The 19,053-nt window shown below is 38.7% G+C and overlaps 1 protein-coding gene across 1 annotated transcript in view; it reads right to left on the minus strand.

Moving 5' to 3' along the window:
- LOC148873883 (protein transport protein SEC23 E-like) overlaps positions 1-19,053 on the minus strand; it is a 29,903-nt gene extending 10,850 nt beyond the window's left edge. Inside the window, exons 1-4 of the mRNA XM_088964373.1 lie at positions 17,978-19,053; positions 17,606-17,779; positions 15,923-16,084; positions 10,850-10,992 (exon numbers count right to left, since the gene is read on the minus strand). Of these exons, the coding sequence (XP_088820499.1) occupies positions 10,850-10,992; positions 15,923-16,084; positions 17,606-17,779; positions 17,978-18,724 (1,226 nt within the window). The 5' untranslated portion in view covers positions 18,725-19,053. The remainder of the gene's footprint in view (positions 1-10,849; positions 10,993-15,922; positions 16,085-17,605; positions 17,780-17,977) is intronic.

The following is a 19,053-nucleotide window of genomic DNA, read 5'->3' on the forward strand; positions in this document are numbered from 1 at the left end:
CAGATACACAAGCATACTGAGAACATGGGGGCTTTGGGAATATTAACAGTGGCAAATCCGCACAAAATTCAGTTTTCACCACTATTGATGCTAGAACAACTTTTTGGGATGAAAGAATTCAAATCTATTAAAGATGGAAAGGGCATAAAACAAAATAGCAACAGCACAAAAAGAATGGGGCTGACAAGGTAACAAGATGGATACATTTTTTTGAGAAGAGGTAAAGTATATTTCATGAATAAACAGAAAGCCCCTGTACAACTAGAGGCTGTAGAATGGGAATGTACAATATACACATCTCAAAACCCTACACCACCACCCCTTGACTGTTAACAAAAAGATTTTTATATACAAAAAAAAAAGAGTTGTAGTTTCTTCCTTTGAATTTTTCATGTATAACAACCCAAGAGTACAATTTTCCCAAGATCTTCTGGTATAATGCTTTAGTTTAACTTCTCTTCCCTTGACATAGCATTTCTTTCTTGCAAAATCGTCCAGAGAAATGCTGTTGGTACTGTATTCCCATGATTATTCTTATTTTGTTCAACCCTTCCAGTCTCCAACCCTTCAAGAACCCTTCTATTGAAGCAGGAAAGCAACTCTTAACAGTAAATATCTTCATGATTCATCATCATCATCATCCAGCTTTATCCCAAATACATGGGGCCAGCCACATTAATCCTGTTCGCCAATTTCATTCTGTTTAATGCCATATCCATTGTAAAATTATTAGTACTCAAATCACTTTCGCTACCTCAACTCATGTCCTTTTTGGTCTACCCCTACCTCTTGCAACAGATCACTTCTTCTAATGGGTGCCATCAAAGGTCTTCTATGCACATGACCATATCTTAGTCTACATTTTCTCATTTTATCATCTATAGGAGCTACTAGCCTACTCCTAGGCTCCTTACAATGATTTAATTTAAATCAGATTGTATAAGAGAATTCACCATGAAGTAAGAGGTGAACAGCCAACTCCATATGCTCTTCACATAATGCACATTCAGCCCTGCCCACCACCATCCCCCTCTTCATCAGATTATCCCTAGTTAGTATCTTATTCAAGCAAGCAGACCAAACAAAAATGGCCACTTTTGAAGGCACATTTCTGCACCAAATAACACTAACAGGAAAGACACTGGTCTCTTGCCTTGTCATCTGATTATTAAAGGATCTCACAGACAAAAGGCCAGATCTTTCCCAATTCTACACTCTCATGTCCTCCCTACTAGAGTCAACCCGAGCACTATATGAAGCCTGCATTAGCTCCATCAAAGGTTTGACTTCCCAATCATTTAGTTGCCTCCTAAACTGAGGAGTCCATACCCTGACTCCATTATTTTCAGAAATTTAGTCAACCACACAAGCTTCTTTGTCCACTACAAACTCGTAAAGGGATGGGTAGATTTCCTGCAAAGGTCTGTCTCCACACCAGAAATCCTTCCAAAACAGCACTCTTACTTTTTTATCAATAACAGAACCATTTCATTAAAAAATAATGAACAAATACAGCTCTCTTAATTCTCCCCCAAAGAAGTAGAAAGATTACAACATAGCCCAAAACAACTGCTTCCTTCCCACCCCTTGTTTGGCAAGTGTATCAACAAATGAGTTAGCAGACATTTTTACCCAATGCAATCTCACTTCCATACCCTGAGTCAGCCACTTAAAAAATCTTCGTTCATTAATGTATTGCCACATGCCATAATCCTCCTTCCCTAACCATCCTATAACCACTTTTGAATCTCATTCAATTATCAACCTGCTTACACTTAATTCCTTAGCCCTTTTTGTGCCCTCCACCACAGCCATAATTTCAGCTCGGAGTGAGTCCCCTACTCTAAATGGACCTGAAAATAGAGCAATAACTACATCTTCCTCCATCCTAAAAACTCCCCCAATCCTTGAAGGCCCAGGTTACCTTCACTACTGACATCAAAGTTCAAGTTAATGAAACCTGAACATGGCAGAACCCACAAAGGATAAGAGGCACTACTACTTGAGGCTGAGACTGCCCTTTCCTTCAAATTATTCATCAAAGCAACTATAGGAATATCATCAAATAGATCCACTGATTTCACCCAATGAACCACCCTAGCAGTGATCACCTCAATAATTGTCCCTCTACTTCACTCCTTTCAGCAAAAATTCTTTGGTTCCTTTCCTCCCAAACCGTCCAAACATTACAAAACGCAGCTCTCGTGCATCTCCACAGCATTCTTTCCCTCTTCTTTGTCCAGCTAGGCAGCTACCAGCGGAACAGTCAAAGAGGCTTTGCACATTGGGTGGGGGTGTCCACTTGCGACCAAACAAAAAGAAAAACCAATCCCAAATAGATGAAACAAAGGGGTGGGAAATTAAAAAGCGGTAGCAAGAGTCACCATTGACTTTACAGAGAATACACCAGTTAGGAGTTAAACACCAAGAAGGTTTTTTTTTCTTTGAAATAGATCGCAAGTGTTGGTTCTTTCCAAGAAAATTTCCCAGAAAAAAGTCCCAACCCTGGAACCAATTTACCCTAAGCTTCCTTAACGGGAAGAGGTTGCCTAGAACTATCAGAAGGCTGAACTGAGGCTTTGAAAAAAGAGGCACAGGTAAAAGAATTAGAAGGAGAAAGAGTCCAAATCCGAGAGTACAATTTAGAAGGATACAAGAAAACCCTTTGTAGGATTTGAATCAATGCCAAGCCATTGTCCAAATCCAAGTCTCTGATTCCCTGCTTATGCCCTAAGTCCTATTCGAGCTTATGACCCAAAACAAAGGAAGACAAGAAAGTAGAGACAGGCTCATTTTTAGTGATGAACTCCCCACCCACACATGTACAGAAATTATACCTGACAAAGGTAGGAATGAATGAAGGATAGCATGAATGGATTTCCAAGGCAATGCATCCTACGTCCCAACCCTCAACCACCAGCCCATGGATGCTTAAGATAACCTTCGTCCACAATTTATCCTTGTCCATTGGCAATCTCCATGGCCATTTTCTTAACAATGCCATATTCCTATTTTGGATGTTCCCAATTCCTAAGCTACCAAAACTCCTACTTCTACTTACAACTTCCCATCTAAGCTTATGGTCCTCCTTAGGTTCCCACAAAAAAAAAAAAAAAAAAACTCTCTCATTAACTTCTCCAGACTCCTACAACCTTAACTGGAATCTTGAACACCAAGAGGAAGTAGACGAGCAAGTTGGCCAAAGTCGATTTGGCTAAAGTAATTCTTCCACTCAAAGAAAGTTTCTCTTCCAAGAAGCTAATCTCTTGGTAAACATGTCCACCAACGGGTTCCAGAAACTTACATTTCTCAGGTTATCTCCCAAGGGTAATACCGTAATACCAAATAATCCATTGGCCACTGGGAGACTTCACAGCCCAAAATAATTGCACACTCTGACACCTCTCTTTCATCCATACCGATCCCCACGATACAGCTCTTTGACTATCAAATTTGACATCTCCTCAAACAATTGAACCACCCACTTCAAATTTCTCACCCATCTAAGATCATCTCCCTCACAAAATAATAGTGTTGTCAGAAAATTGTAGGTGGGTGATAGGCAGTCTATCCCTTCACACTCTCCAACCTCTCACTAGTTCCCTCAAATCTGTTCTCTAGATTAACTGTCCCAGGACATCAGCCGCTAAAGTGAAGAAAAAAGGGGAGAGACCGAGAGAGGATCCTCATGTCTAATTCCTCTAGTCACTAGAAAGTGGTCCACAACTGCCCCATTTACCAAGATTGAATGGTGGCATGTATTAATACAACCCTAAATCCACTCACACCACTTATCTCTAAAGCCATAGTTTCTCATTACTTCCAACAAAAAGTCTTTGTCCACCAGATCATAGGCTTTCTCCAAATCAAGATTATAGACTACTAACCCTTTTTTCAGTTCTTTTCAACTCCTCCACACTCTCATTAGCAATTAGAATTTGATCAATGATCTACCTATTCTTAACAAAAGCCCCTTGATTAGGGGAGATAATAGAAAGAAGCATTGATCTAAATATCCAAGAAAGCACCTTTGCAATGATTCTATAAAGGCTATTAACCAAGTTGATGAGTCCAAAATCTCTACGATGATTTGCCCCTACTTTATTTGGTATCAAGGCAATGAAGGTGGAATTCAGTCCTAGGTAAAAAGCATATTGGAAACCCTTAGAATATCATCTTTTAGAGTGTTCCAACAATCTTAGTAAAAAGCCATTGTGAACCCATTCAGACCTGGTGCTTTAGTTCTATCCATTGAAAAAACTGCTCTGTTGATTTCTTCCATATCAAAACTCCTTTCTAACCAACTCTTATGGTCTCCCGACAATCTTGGCCAATCCAACCCTTCTAGACTTGATCTCTCAGTAAAGGGTCTTCTAAAGATCGACTTGAAATGATTCACAAAAGCTCATTCATCAAGAAAAAAAAAGATTCAAAAAAGCTCCAGCGATTTCACTTTATTGATCAATTGTTCCACAGCTTCCAATTCTAGCATAGAAATGAAATTCTTTTCTTCCTATCATTTGCTAAAGCATGGAAGAATTTGATATTTCTATCCAATTCTCAACTTTTGTCTCCAACTAGTTTCTTCTTTGAGCAAGATATCTCCAACTAGTTGCTTAATGCCCATCTCTCTTGCTTATCATTAATTAATTACCTCGTGCTTTCTCTCTTCTAGTCTCCCAAATTGCCGAATATTCCAATCCTTTATTTTAGCTTTCAAATCTTTTATCTTATGATGCAACCTCATGCCCTCCCATTTAACCCTTGGATTACTCTTTGCCCACCAATCCTTAACTTTTTCTTTAAAAACTGGGTCACAAAGCCACATTCTCAAACCAAAAAGGAGTCAGACCCCCTCCCCTTAGATCATCCTTAGACAGGGAAATTGATTGATGATTAGAACTTACAAGTCATTCTAGTCAAGGCCCTCGAGCCCAAAACTCCCCAATGGTCCTCCCAATCCACTATAAATAAAAATCTATCAAAATTATAATAAATTGGGTTAGTTTGCAAGTTGGGCCACATAAAGTTGTTACTCAAGAGGGGCAGTTCCTTGAGCTCAAAAGAATTTATAAAGCATTAAATTTCTCCATGCTAGTGGTAATTCTTTGCCTCGCTTTGTTGGTTTCCTCAACAAAACTTATCACATTAAAGTTCCCGCCTATACACCACAGTCCTTCCCACAATCCCCATATATCTTCTAATTCTTCCCACATTTCATTCCTCTCCCAATATCCATGGGGACCATAAATGTTTGTCAAAACCCATTCAAATCCATCATTCACATGTCAGAATTTGATTGAAACTGTAAATTTCCCTACCAGTTCCTCCACTCCTTGCACCACATCCTTCTTCCAAAGAACCACTGTTCCTCCCAAAGACCCCCATGGAGAGACATAGCCAAGTTTATACCCCTACCCCTCCAAACACTCCTAGTCCATCTATCATCAAAAACCAACAATTTAGATTCTTGAAAACTCAACTCTCTTTTCCTAATCTTCACTTCATTTTTCTTCTACCTTTGAAAGGTTTTCAACTCATTTGGATCCTTTAGTTTACACCCAAGCTTTCCCACAAAATCAGCCACTAGGTCTTCTATACTCTTTTCGCACTCATTTTATCTTCTCTAGAAATGGGAACTGAGTCCTCCGTACTACTCTCTTGATCGGTAATCTCCTCTTTCTCCAACTCCTTCCTCTTCAAATCCTCCAAAGACTGTTCAATTAAGTCCCAAATTCTTCTCCCCCTTTCCTCCTCAAATAAGGACCCATTCTCTCTTCCTCTTATATCCTTCTCAACACCTAGAGCTAGCGGCTGCAAACATAGAACCTGTCAATACCCAAAACCAAATTCACAACCATACCTAGGGAAGCATTGAAGAGGGATCTGTTGCTTTTCCTTGTGCAGTAGAATGGGGGATCACAATCTTTCCAAGATGGGTCTACTATGAATAGTTCAATATTAAGGACAGTGTTTTAAAAGCGCAAGGCACAAAAAAAGGCGCGGGAGTCAATTTGCACTAAAGCGCAAGGCGAGGTGCGTGCCTTTTTAAGCAAGGCACAAAAAATTAAAAAAAAAAAAAGCTAGAAAATCAAAAATAATTGCGAAAAATGCAAAATAAATAAATATATATATATTAAACATAATATTAATAAAAATATAGACTTAAATTTTAAAATAAATGTTTTAAAAACCTATTATCTAAAATTAAAATACATAAATATAGCATGTAAAGCATATTCAAATGAGAACTTAAAAATAAAATCAAATATATAAAACATTTTCAAGCATAAAAAACCAACAATCTCATTTTTCCTCAGCTGCATTACTTCAAGTAGCTAATGTGATGTAAAACATACTACACTCCTGATTCTACAAGCCGCCTTTGTACCACGCCCCTCGAGGCAAGCCCAAACAAGTCCATGTTAGGTCTTAAATTCTTAGTTCTCACACAAAAAATAATGATTTTATAGTTTTAATTGTTTTTTAAGAAGATATTTTATTAGGATGAATGAATGAACAACGTTACCAAATAGGGGGTCTGGGGGCGTGGCACGGGGGTCCGGGGGCCCAGCTGCTAGACACAAAAAAAGCAAAAAAACATCAAATTTTCAAAACGCACATGCCTGGGCTGAGGCGCAAGGCGCACAAGGCATGCACCTTTTGTGAGGGCTGCACCTAGGATCTGGCTCGCCTGTGCGCCGAGGCATGCCTCAGGCACGCCTTTTAAATCACTGATTAAGGATGCACATTGTGACCTGTTTCCAATACTTTGTAACTCACCCTTTTCTGGATTGTTCTCATTGAGCCTCTAGTAACCCTCTACAACCTCCTTATAGACACCCCGCAAAGAGTTTCTATCCAGAATTAGCTCTTCTAAGTGGGCCTAAGGTTTACCTCCCCAACAACCAAAGCATCCTCAACCTTGTTCAAGTCACGTCCAACTAACACAAAACTCCAAATAGGGATTGTTCCCACTATCTTTGTTTCACCACCAAACAGTTCAGAAATATGAAAGTTTTCTTCCAAATCTTTCGCCCCTTCATTTGTTCCCAAGCCGCCCATCAACGACACTATATCAAACCTAGAGACTTCCTCATCTGACAAGTCACAATCAACCCATCCTCCATCCACCAACTTTTTCTCCACTGAACTAGCCTTGGTCTATCTTGGATTAGGGCAATCCTCTTCTGATCTACCAGGGCCCTTCTCTCTCGTTTCCCTTGGAATCCATTGCATGGCTTGTTTCTACCCAGATTTAGCATCAGGGTTCCTTGTAGCATGTAATGATGACGACGATAGACCTAAACTGTCATCCCCAGACCATCCTTTGCACCCACAACTCATGCAACTATTTAATGAGTCACATCACATGAGCCTAAGGCATTTGATTTATATCAACCAGCCATGCTCTAGGCATGCCCCAAAACTGGTTCGAAAAGAGCCACTGGTTGAGTCTTCAAAGGTCCCTTTGGCCCCCACCCTAGGTCTAACCAAGCGTTAAGTTTCACCACCTCCACAAAGGTCTAACCAAGCTCCAAGCAAGCCATAAGATTGGCTTGCTTCTCCAGGTTCCCATCCTAAGTTTCTTACACCATACTTGGCTTGAATAGTTTCCCTCCACAAACCTCCACTTTGCCCACTAAACCTCCAAAAGCATTTTTCCAATAATGCTAATTTAATTCCTTCACTCTTCTCATCCCCAAACACCCAACTTTTTTGGTCTACATACTTTTCCCCAACTTACTAGGTGATAATTCTTCTCTTTCTTCCAGCCCATGCATTTCTAACAACCATGCCTTCAACTGCTCAACAAACCCCAACTCTTCAAGCCACAAACTTTCAAATGCAAATGGGAATGGCCTGGAAGGAATTCCACCACCATCTAAACAAATTGGTGCATGATCTGAAAGGGGCCATGGTAAAAACTGCAAAGATACTTGAGAAAACTTCTCTTCCCAGTCGTTGACACCACAAACCTATCTAGTTTTACCAATAGTAGCCTCCTCCTGTTTGTTAGTCCATGTGTATTTGGCCCCTAATAGGGGAAGATCAACCACCTCCCACCTCCTTGTAAATTCAGCAAATCAAATCATCTCATTACTCTACTACTACTTGCTCCCCTTTTTCTCATATGTAAACCTTACATCATTAATTTTTTTATAGATAACATCATTAAAATTTCCCCCCACCACCCATGGATTTTCCCATCTCTCTCTAAGCCCATCCAGTTATGCTCAAAACAGATCCCTTAACCTATTTTCATTTTGTCCATACACAACAGCCAACACCCATTCCCACCCATACCCCAATTGTTTGAACAATATTAATACAAAGAACTGCCCAATCTCCTTGTCCTTTAACTCCATTATGCTAGTGACCCAAATTACAACAAATGCCACCTGCAGTACCTCTAGCTAGTACATATTCCCATTGGCAATCTCTCCCCCATGCACTTCTAACAACAGATGCTTCAATCACCTTTATCTTAGTTTTTAGTTTCCTAAAAACATAAGACAGCCAAATCCCACTTCTCTATGCATAAACTGGATACCACCCTCCTTCCCGAGTTCAAACCCCTTATATTCCACCATACTATTTTCAATCTTTTGCTTTAGTGTTTCACCCCTCTGAAACAACCCCGGTCCTTCTACCACTTTCCCTCCCGGTGTTACAAGCCCAGCTCTATCATCCAATCCTCAAGACAGCAGAAATAAATCCCTTTCTGCACTCCTCCCTTTTTTTCCTCCCTCCTCAATGACCTCCTTTCAATCTTCATGAGGGAGGCCTTTGTCTCCTCCATACCTTTGAGGGACGCCTCTAGAAATTCACCAAAATTGATCATTTTACACATGACCCAAGATGGTTCAACTCAAGGTTCAAAATATCGATATGCCGGTAGAGGCGTATCAGGCAGTATCGGTAGTTTTTTTTAGTTTTTTTTCAAATCCGGTTCAGAGGGGCCGGTTTAAGGTCCATACACCCCCTGAACCGGTCAAAATCCCTATACACCCTCTCTAAGAGCATATCGGGAAGCTCCCGATACGATACGTATCGTTCGATACAGGCCAATACATATATTTTGAACCTTGGTTCAACTTATGCTTCCCTATTATAATTCATCGTTGTGAGATTCCCCTATGTTTTGTTACAGTGGCAATCCCTCCTCAGTTGTGTACCTATTAGTGGCCAATCTCCAGTTGGCACCACTGCTAGAGGTGCTACCTCAAGCTCTTCACCTTACACAATCGCCAACTCTTCCACAGCTTGCTCCTGTAACTCCACCAGTGTCAATTCCATCTCTCCATTGTATTTAACTCCACCCTTTCCCGCCCCCTCATTATTTGCCATACCTTGCTCCATCTTCCTGTTCTTCACAGCATCATTTGAGATTACCACTAGTTTCCTTGTTTTGTTGCACCCCTCTCTTCATTTTCCCCTGTTACTATGAGCATCTTGAACCCTGTTACTATGAGCATCCTCAAGCTCACAAGGGTCTTCACTTTACTTGGCTAAGCCTCCAAAAAGTATCACTTAAAATAATACTACCACAGAAATGGCTTGCCCTATAATTTTGGTCATGTACTTATTTCACATTGACAGAATGGAAATTTATGATTTTACTCTACATAGGAAAGATTCTTATATCCACACCTTGTTCAGATTTGTATTACATAAATAAGTGCTGTATAATATGAAAAAACAAGCATTAGAAAGATTCTTGTATTCACACTTTGTTCAGATCAGTGTTTTAAAAGGCATGGGAGGCACTCCCAAAATGCCCTGAGGCGTATGCCAGAGGCGCTGACACCTCTGAGGCATACGCCTCATGCGCTTTTTTCATGAGGTGTGCTAGAGGCGTACGCCTCATGCACATCTGATATAAAAGGACAAAAAAAATGAAAAAAGAAGAAAAATGAAAGGAAAGGAAAGGAAAAGAAAAGAAAGGGAAGGGAAAGAAAAAGAAAGAGAAGAAAAAAAAAAAGAGAAAAGGAATGGGAAGGGAAGAAAAGATAAGGGGAAAGAAAAACTGAGATCCCCCCTTTCAACTAATGTTATGCATCTTTATTCTTCTTAACATAAAAGATTTTTATTAAAAATAAAGAAAAAATGAGATCCCCCTTCCTCTTCATCCTCCTCCTAACCCCCCTCCTCTTAAGGAGGCTTACGCCTCTTGCGTTCTGAACTATGCCTCACGCCTCTAGGTAGTGGAACGCCTCGCATCACGCCTCCGCATTTTAAAACATTGGTTCAGATTTGTATAGTATAAATTAGTGTTGTATATAATATGAAAGAACTAGCATAAACAGTCAGACAATGAATCTAGGAACAAGAAGTTGATCTACATTGTCATGATGAAGCATGATGCACACATTTTTACTTGATTCAGTGTTACCAATTCTCTCCCCCCAAAAGCTCTTGCATGATCTAACTAATAACCTAAAAGTATACTTTTCAGTATAACAATATCAAATATTGGAACTAACTATTGACTCATCCTCCAAACTCCCTAATAAGATCAAAATCCAAGTACAATTAGAACAATTTAGGAAAGACATGTACAATCAAAAGATAAAAGATACTAAGGAATTGTTCAATAACAGCACAAGTTGCTGAAATGAAAGACTTCTTACTTTGTTTTTAGTTGTTAAAAGAATTACATAATACAATTTTCAAGGGTATAGTGAGTTACCCAACTTCAGTTTCAGTCATTAAGGACCCCTCAACCTCCTTATAAACTTAAGCAATAAGCTTTTCAGCTTAGCATCTTCAGCTGTTATCAAACAGCCCCTGAATATTGTACAGCACATCTACAAGGTGAAAAAAGGAAAAAAAAATGGCAACTCACTTGAAGCAAAGGCCAAGAGCCTCTTCACCATCCTCAAATATGCGTTTGAATGAGTCTCTAAATACAGTATGACCAAAACTTTCAGATAGAACAATGAGCCCGCCAGTTCTTTCAATGGCAACTTTCATTTCTGCAATCCCAACCTGAAAATTCATCATAAAATGAAGCAAAAACATGATTCTGCATCACATCCATGGAATGAAATTATATTTACTAAACAAAACTAATAATCTTGCTTTGTTAAATAAATATTTTTCCACAAAAAAAACATAAAGCAAAAAGACGTTTAAAACAATTAAAAACAAGGAACCTGCAGGCTTATTGTTTCTTATAAGCTCCTAAAGTACAAAGCTTAACTGCACTTTCCAGTGAAATCTGTTGGTAGCCAATGTATAACTCTATTCAGTATCTCAGATCTTTCTCTGTGAAATCTGTTTTTTTAGTTTCTTTTGGATAAGCAACAGCAAAAGTTTTCAAACTATTTTTTCCATGTTTAACCCAAATTTGGCTAATGCATCAGCTTGTGAATTCGCTGATCTAGGAACCCATCTGAATGAGTTGTTCAGGTTGTGTCCCATAGCCTGCACTTGTCTGATCAGGGTTCCATATCTCCAAGGAATTTCATCCTCATGTCTTATCCAGCTAAAAATGACTTGGTAGTTTCCTATTATGATTTCTGTACACCCATGTGATGCTGCAAGTTTCTCTGTGAAATCTGTTCCCCCATTCTAGCTATATTTCTGATGCTAGAGCATTCCCAGGGAAAAAAAAAAAAAAAAAAAAACCTTGGTTCTCAAACCGTGCCCTTAGATTTTTTTCTTTTTCTTCATTTTCTTATTAGCATGGGAAGTGGGGCTTTTTTCTGATCAATCTGGGAAGTGGGGTGTGAAGAAATTAATTCATTTAATTCACTGTAAACGAAGTAGAGGGAGCAATCCTACATCGCTTTGCACATTTACAACAAGTGCCTTGGAGAAGGAGAAACTATTGGTCATCTCTTTATATAAATTAGAAAATTATAGCATTTCTTGGAGCTTGTTGGGCCTGAACAGGTCACTCCTCAAGGTAGTTCTCAGACAGATACAATATCAAGGAGGCAGTCTGATGCAGGAGTAAATAAGTCAAAACTGGAATTTTCCAAGTGTTTTATGTATTTTTGTATTTCTAGACAGTACAGGCATTTTTGTCATCTAACATATTTTCTAAGAACTAGGAGCAAAAAAGGGCATGGATTGTAGTAAGAAATTATTTAAAGGTTCATGATCCATGATTGGCAGGTACCTTGGTCATATTACATACTGTTTGTGACGTCAAGCCTAAAAGATTTGATTTTTCTAGTCATAAACTTGGTTGTGTTTAAAATTTCAGTCATTGGTTAAATGCCTTAGATGGATAATGCATCATTTGATTCCAAGACTTGAAGCATCCAAACTCCAGTGGGGAGTAGTGAGCCAGATAAAAGTTAGTGGAAAGAATGTGCTGATGGTTTTTTTATTTTGAGAGAAGAAAGTAACGTGCTGATTTTTTTTTTATTATCAGCAACAGGAAAAATCAATTTATAAATATAAACAGGAATTATACAATTTTACATGTTGAAAGCATAGTCATGCCATTCCTCCCTGAAAACATACATAAGATTATAAATTTTCCCAAAATGATCAACCCCTATGCACCCCTTGTTTAGCTAAAGTATCAGCTTCATTGTTAGCAGATCTTGAAACCAATTGAATTTTCACCTGCATATTTCCTATCATCCATGCAAGTTTTTTCAATTCATCTCCATATTTCAAAGAGCTTTTTCCCCATTTTTTAGCCAACTAATTATCACTTTACTGTCTCCTTCAATTACAAGCTTCCCAATGTTCAACTCACTAGCCTGCTGAACCCCTTGTAAGATTGCCATCAGTTCAATTCAACCCTCGTAGAATCTCCAACACCAATTGAACCCAATAACCCAAGTATATTGCTCTCACCCTCCCATCTCATCCTAATAACTCCTACCCCTGAAGGTCACAGGTTCCCCAAGCTACTTCCATAAAAGCTCAGCTTCCAAAAACCTTTCTCTGAGGGTTCCCAATTGAATCTCCCTTCAATAATGTGCTGATGGTAAATTCATGGTCAAATCTTTGTATGGTAGACTGATAAGAAACTTGGGTGAAAGAGAAAATATTAATAGGGTATGGAGCATTCCCTTTGCTCCATGATATGGGGCTTTGACAGTACCCTTGCATTTATAAATCAAATAGGAGAAAATTAAGAGACTTTAATAACTCTCATTGTCTCCCTTTTAGTCTTTTAGCCATCTCCTCTTCATTTAACATGTCAATTACTTGCCATATTTAATATCAACTCCAAAGATTTTGTGTTTTCACTACCTTGAAAAGCTGACCAACATGAGAAGATTTCTTTGAAATACAAGGGACCATGTTAACTCTAAACAGCCAAAAGAAAAGCCCCATGGAAAGTTAGTATACAAGAACCCAAAGCAAAGATGAAAGACATCTTCCTCATGATCTTCATACAAATAGCACCCGTTAACAAGCTAAAAACCTCTACTTTTAAATACAAGAGACCCACATGTTAATCCTAAACTGACAAAATAAGAAGCTCCATGGTAACTTGGTATATAAAAGCACCCAAAGCAAATATGAAAGATATCCTCCTCATGATCTTCACATAACAACACCTGTTAGCAAGCAAAAAAACTCTACATTTTAAATGACACTATGTGAGAATACTGTCCAAGGCCACTAACCACACAAAAGCTTCAACTCTTGGTGGGATTGGATTTTTTGGATAAGTCTCTTGGAGGAATTGGATCGCCCCAAGCCTTGCACTTTTTTCCCAATCATTTTGTCTACATTTAAATCCCTAAGCATACCCAACACAACATCCTTAACGATATACCGACATGATCTGAAGAATGCTAAATTAAATTCATCTGGACCTGATGCTTTATCTCTATTCATAGACTCAACAACCTCCTCTTCCTCAAAATCACTTTCCAACTGCATCTTCATTGAGCCATCAATCCTGTCCAATTCTATCTCCCCTAGGACTATGAGGCAAATTCTCCTTTCTGATGCCTTTGTAAAAAAAACTGCAAACCCCCTCCCCAATCTTCTTTTGATTATCCACCACTCCTATCTAATGCTACAATTTCTACTTCGTCTTGCCCTAGCAGTAGCATGGGAAAAAAACAAAAGATATGTTCCATTACCAACAGAGAAAGCTTTTGCATCAAATTAATGACAGAATAGATGAGCGAAGAAGAAAAGAAGGTTTTAGAGCAATTAGACAAAGCCTGTCATCCATCAAAAGATCTTGAAGGTGAAAGGATGATGTACAAGAAACCAAGATTGAAGAAGGGGAAGAGACTTGGCTATCACCCTCATGATTTTCCACCAATATTTCTATAATGAGATGTCATCATTGTTAAAGATTTGTATTCCAAATTACAACCTTTTGATATAGACATGTCTGAACCTCATTAAGTATTGATTGATGAACCAGAAGAAATGATTGATCAAACAAAGAGAAGAAATTAGTAAATGAAAATAACAGCTCAATGCATGGAGATTAATAAGGTAAAAATGGCCCTTCTTATCTAGATGAAGTTTCCATAGCATGATTTAACAGAGCTGATGAAGTCAATGTAAACCTTTCTGTTCTAATTACAGGATTAATTGTCTATACTTGATGGCTGAGCAGACAAGGATGCATGTTTTGGATTTAATGCAAGAAAATTGAAGGATAAAGCTAAAGACCACAAATATTTAAGTTATCTTATCCAATGCACCCATCAAGAAGAATCCAGTACATGAGCCAAATCTTGGGAAAAACTTTTCTTTATTAATTAAGAAATAGCTGACCAAGTCATCCATAAGAGAAGGGTATTTTCCTTTGCACCAGGAGAAAATGAGGCTGGAGAATCTTTCTATGTTCTACTGGTCTGAAGTAGAACTGAGAACAACTGATAATTAAGAAATTGCTGACCAAGTCATCCATAAGAGAAGGGTATTTTCCTTTGCACCAGGAGAAAATGAGACTGAAGAATCTTTCTATGTTCTACTGGTCTGAAGTAGAACTGAGAACAACAAATAATAAAAAGCTTCTCTATGCTGATTTCTAATTTGCATGAGCTTTTCTGGCAGGACTACATTTTTTAAACCTAGAAGTCCTTAAAGTCTTTAAAGATGATTGTTGATGCCTTAGAAAAATTATAGATGGATGTTTTCAGTTAAAAGTCTAGTTTCATAAGGTCAATTGAGAATTTAAAGTGTTTCAAACCCTTTCATTTTTTTTGAGAAAAAACCTGGCATATGTATGCATTAAGAGTCCTGAGGAATCTTTAAAAATCAATCTAACTTCAAACTTGAATGTTGATGTAAGTCAAGACTCAAGAGTGGTGTCCATCGATTTGTCTAATACAATGCACATTTTATTTGTCCCCCGTCCAAAGAACAGAAAGTCACTGTGCTTTCTTAAAACTTCACACAACTTTTCAAACTGCCATGCATCATAAAAACCACCTCACCTCATTTATGTATCAATCTTGATAATAATGCCTTACTTCGTCTATTCTATTTTTGGTCTTATACTTCTCAATTGCATGAAATTTGACTCCAGTTCATACCACTGTGAATGAATCAAAGAGCAAATATGTCAAGAAAAAAATGAATACGCAAATAAAACAGATACCGCCTATAGTTCTTTCTTCTGACATAAAAAATAAAAAACAATTGATTACATTCAAGTTCATGCCATCCTTCACAAACTTAATGATTTGCAGTACCCATATCCACAAACAAACTTCATGATAGACTGTACCTACATTCATAACATATGGTGTTCTAATTCTAGTTCAATTAATATGAAGGGAAAATAGGGATATATGCTGTTTTTCGACCATGTAAATTGCTTTAGTTTCAACTGTTTCTTTATTGGTCTTTAATTTCAACTGAAGATCGATAGAGATATGGATTCCTTTTATTTACATGAACATTTGCACAGAAACTAAAGACAACATATCATAGGAAGCCAACTTGGAGAGGAAAAAGGACTGGTCCAAACCTGATCAAGTGCAGAAGCAAACAGATCTAAAACATGGCCCTGACTAAAAAGCTGCTTGGAAAGACTTTCATAAAAGCTCACAGCTTTATGAAAATGTGGTGCTGCATCTTTATCAAGATCTTTATGAGAACGCACTGGTTCAGATAAATCTTTTGATACAATCTGTAAATAACACATCAACATCCAAAATACTTTTCATAAATAAAAGTGAAGAAAAAGGTCTGATGAGAAGCAAGCAACCTTGAAGAATAAGGAAGTAATTCAATTATCCAAAAAAAAAGAAGTAATTCAACAATTTGATGAATACAATCATATGTTTCAGTTCAGAACAGACTTTTTATTAGAGGAAAAATTCTATCAGGTATCAGAAAAATAATTCAAGAATTTGCTGGATTAGCTGTCTAATCTGTTAGATGAAATCTAACATATCAGGTTTCATATGTTAGATGAAACCTATTTAATAGTCGATCTAGATCCTCTGTAAATGAGAGACAGGGAAATAGGGAGAATGCACCTAATAACTTTCATAATGAGGACACCTACATTATAGCACAGCTCTTTTTTATCTTTTTTTAACATCATACAGCTCTTGAATATGTCAGTAGTTTAAGGTCATCAGAAATTTCCTAACTGTATTAGAAAGTAATGAATGGTGGGTGTATCAAAGCAACCTTAGCTTACCATATTGAGATAGGCAAGACCAAGGAAATCATCTTTTCTGTTTTTTTTACTTGCTTCGGTTTTTCTTCATTGAAAAATATGTATGGAACATGATTTTCCATCACTTTTTATATGAAAGATACATTAAATGGAGAAGCTAAAGGTTGCAATATTAAGTAAAAAATGAACAAAGATAAGGAATAGCAACATTCTTTCCTTATACTCAGGACCAGTGGGAGCTGGAGATTCTACAAGGGCAGAGATAGTAGCAGCAGTACTAGGAATACAGCTTGCCAACCAACTCAGAGTGGAGAATTTGGTATTGAGGGAGACTCAAAGGTGGTTGTGTGTTGGTTGGCAAACCTAGATACTGTTAATTGGGATTATAGGGATATCCTAAGAAGAGTTCATTGGCTTACAAGAAACATGTCAGTTAATTTTCAGTGGGTTAGCAGATCAGCAAATGTTTCGGCTGATTCTCTTGCTAAAGAAGGGGTCTCAAGGGTTTCTTTGTACTGGGCTACTTTGTAAACTGATTTCTGTTTAGTGTGAGTGCTTCGCTTTCATCCTTAAAGAGGAGGTCACATCTCGTGCCTCTTCTTAGGCTGTTTGTATGCTTACTGTTTCTCTATTAATAACAACTTCATTCATTTATCAAAAAAAAAATGAACAAAGATCAAATATTAAGTGCTTAAGGTCAAAGTAATAATTGTATAGTATCTATTGTTGACAATATATGATGTATAGTTACTATAGTTTCAATTTTACAAACCAATGGATTATCCATTTACTAAAAACAATTTACAAACCAACACATCATCACTCAAGTTAAACTTAATAGCAATCTAACATCATTTTACGCTAGAATTAGAGATTTTTGTCATAATATAAATTCAAGATCAAGCAGAGAAATTCTTAGCTTGGAGTTGAAAAAAAAATTATATTCCAATCAATTGGAACATCACTTAAGTGGTGAAAGAAATTTATTTGGTAAAAGATCCTAAGAAGAGTGAAAATTCTTACCGCACCCGGGCCTTCAGTGCATGGGCCACCCACCAGAGCTACAATGCGAGCACCGGTGCCAGGTGAGCACGCCCCCAATAGACCTGCTGCAACACTTAGAGCTACACCCGTGCACCGCAACGCCCTATTACCAGGTTGAACCGGCCATTGATCCGTTTGCAATTCATCTAATAGCTGATATTTTGATCAGAAATTAAAAAATTAAATTTTAATAAATTCGGTAGACAGATCAATCTTCACTGAAAACAAATTCCGAATCCTCCCAGATCTCCAACAACAAAAACCTCCGCCCGGCAAAGAACATAGTTATAAATCTAAAATAGCAAGCAGATCAAAATAAAACAAGCAAATTGAATGACAACCAAAACTAACCATGTCAAGAGTATATTCGCATTCTGAAGCGGGAAGCAGAAATCGATTAACTACGCTGGAATTGGGCACTCCATTCTGAACGGCCTTCGGATACCCAGGGGCAGCCCTGTGCGCCGAAGCACCAAGGCCCAGATGATCCAAAACTTGTTCCTTGGAGATTTCCTTGCTACCACGGAAGATGTAAACCTTGGAAAGATCCGAGAACCCAAGTTCGTGAACCTGGACCTGAGTCCCGAACGAAATGAACCCAATGAGGGCGTTCTCGGGCAACAACCCAAGTGCCTGCTTGAGCGCGGATTTCACGAATCCTAGCTCCTCCTCGATGACGCTAGTGTCTAGAACGAAGAGGAAAACCGGTGGCAGTGGCTGAGCTGCAGGCGCGGCGGGGTTGCCGGAGACGGTGTACTCGACGGTGGTGTATTGAGGGTAGAGCTCGGCAGGCACATTGGACTCAGAGATCATGGAGTAATGGGGAGGGAAATGGTTGCGCTGGAAGCAAAAGGGACAGATCCAGATTTTGGCGTTGAAGTCGACGCGGCAGTAGGGATTGAGGACGCCGGCGCAGGTCTTGCATCGGAGAGGGAGGTAAGGGAGGGTGGGGATGTCGGGGTGGGACCGGATCGGAGTGATCGCAGCGGCGATCGGGATCACGCACTTGCTCGCTTCCACCTTCGTTCTCGGCCACACATTCCATGTCATTCGTACTCCATCGATTCCCTCCGGGTCCGACGCTGCCATCTCCGACATCTCCTTCTCTCTCTTCTCTTCTTCTTCTCTGGTTGTTCTGAACGTGATTAGAGCGAATTAGGGCTTCTGATATTTTTCTTCTTTTTTATTTTTTATTTTTATTTTTTTGTGAATTTTCCCTTGTTTCAGACAGCGATCGAGAGACGGCCAGATGGGCGACCCCTTGACGGAGGAGGAGAAAGGGGTCACCACCGGGTAAGAGAGAGAAAAAAGAATAGGAGGAGGAAGGAGAGAGAGAAAGAGACAGAGACAGAGAGAGAGTGTGTGGAATTTATTTGAATTCTGGGTATTGCTATGGTGGAAAATGCGAAATTTGACCCAGAAATCCT

The sequence above is a fragment of the Nelumbo lutea genome, chromosome 1 (genome assembly GCF_056320005.1).
Source record: "Nelumbo lutea isolate HS-2025 chromosome 1, American lotus-T2T, whole genome shotgun sequence".
In the NCBI taxonomy this organism is placed as follows: Eukaryota; Viridiplantae; Streptophyta; class Magnoliopsida; order Proteales; family Nelumbonaceae; genus Nelumbo; species Nelumbo lutea.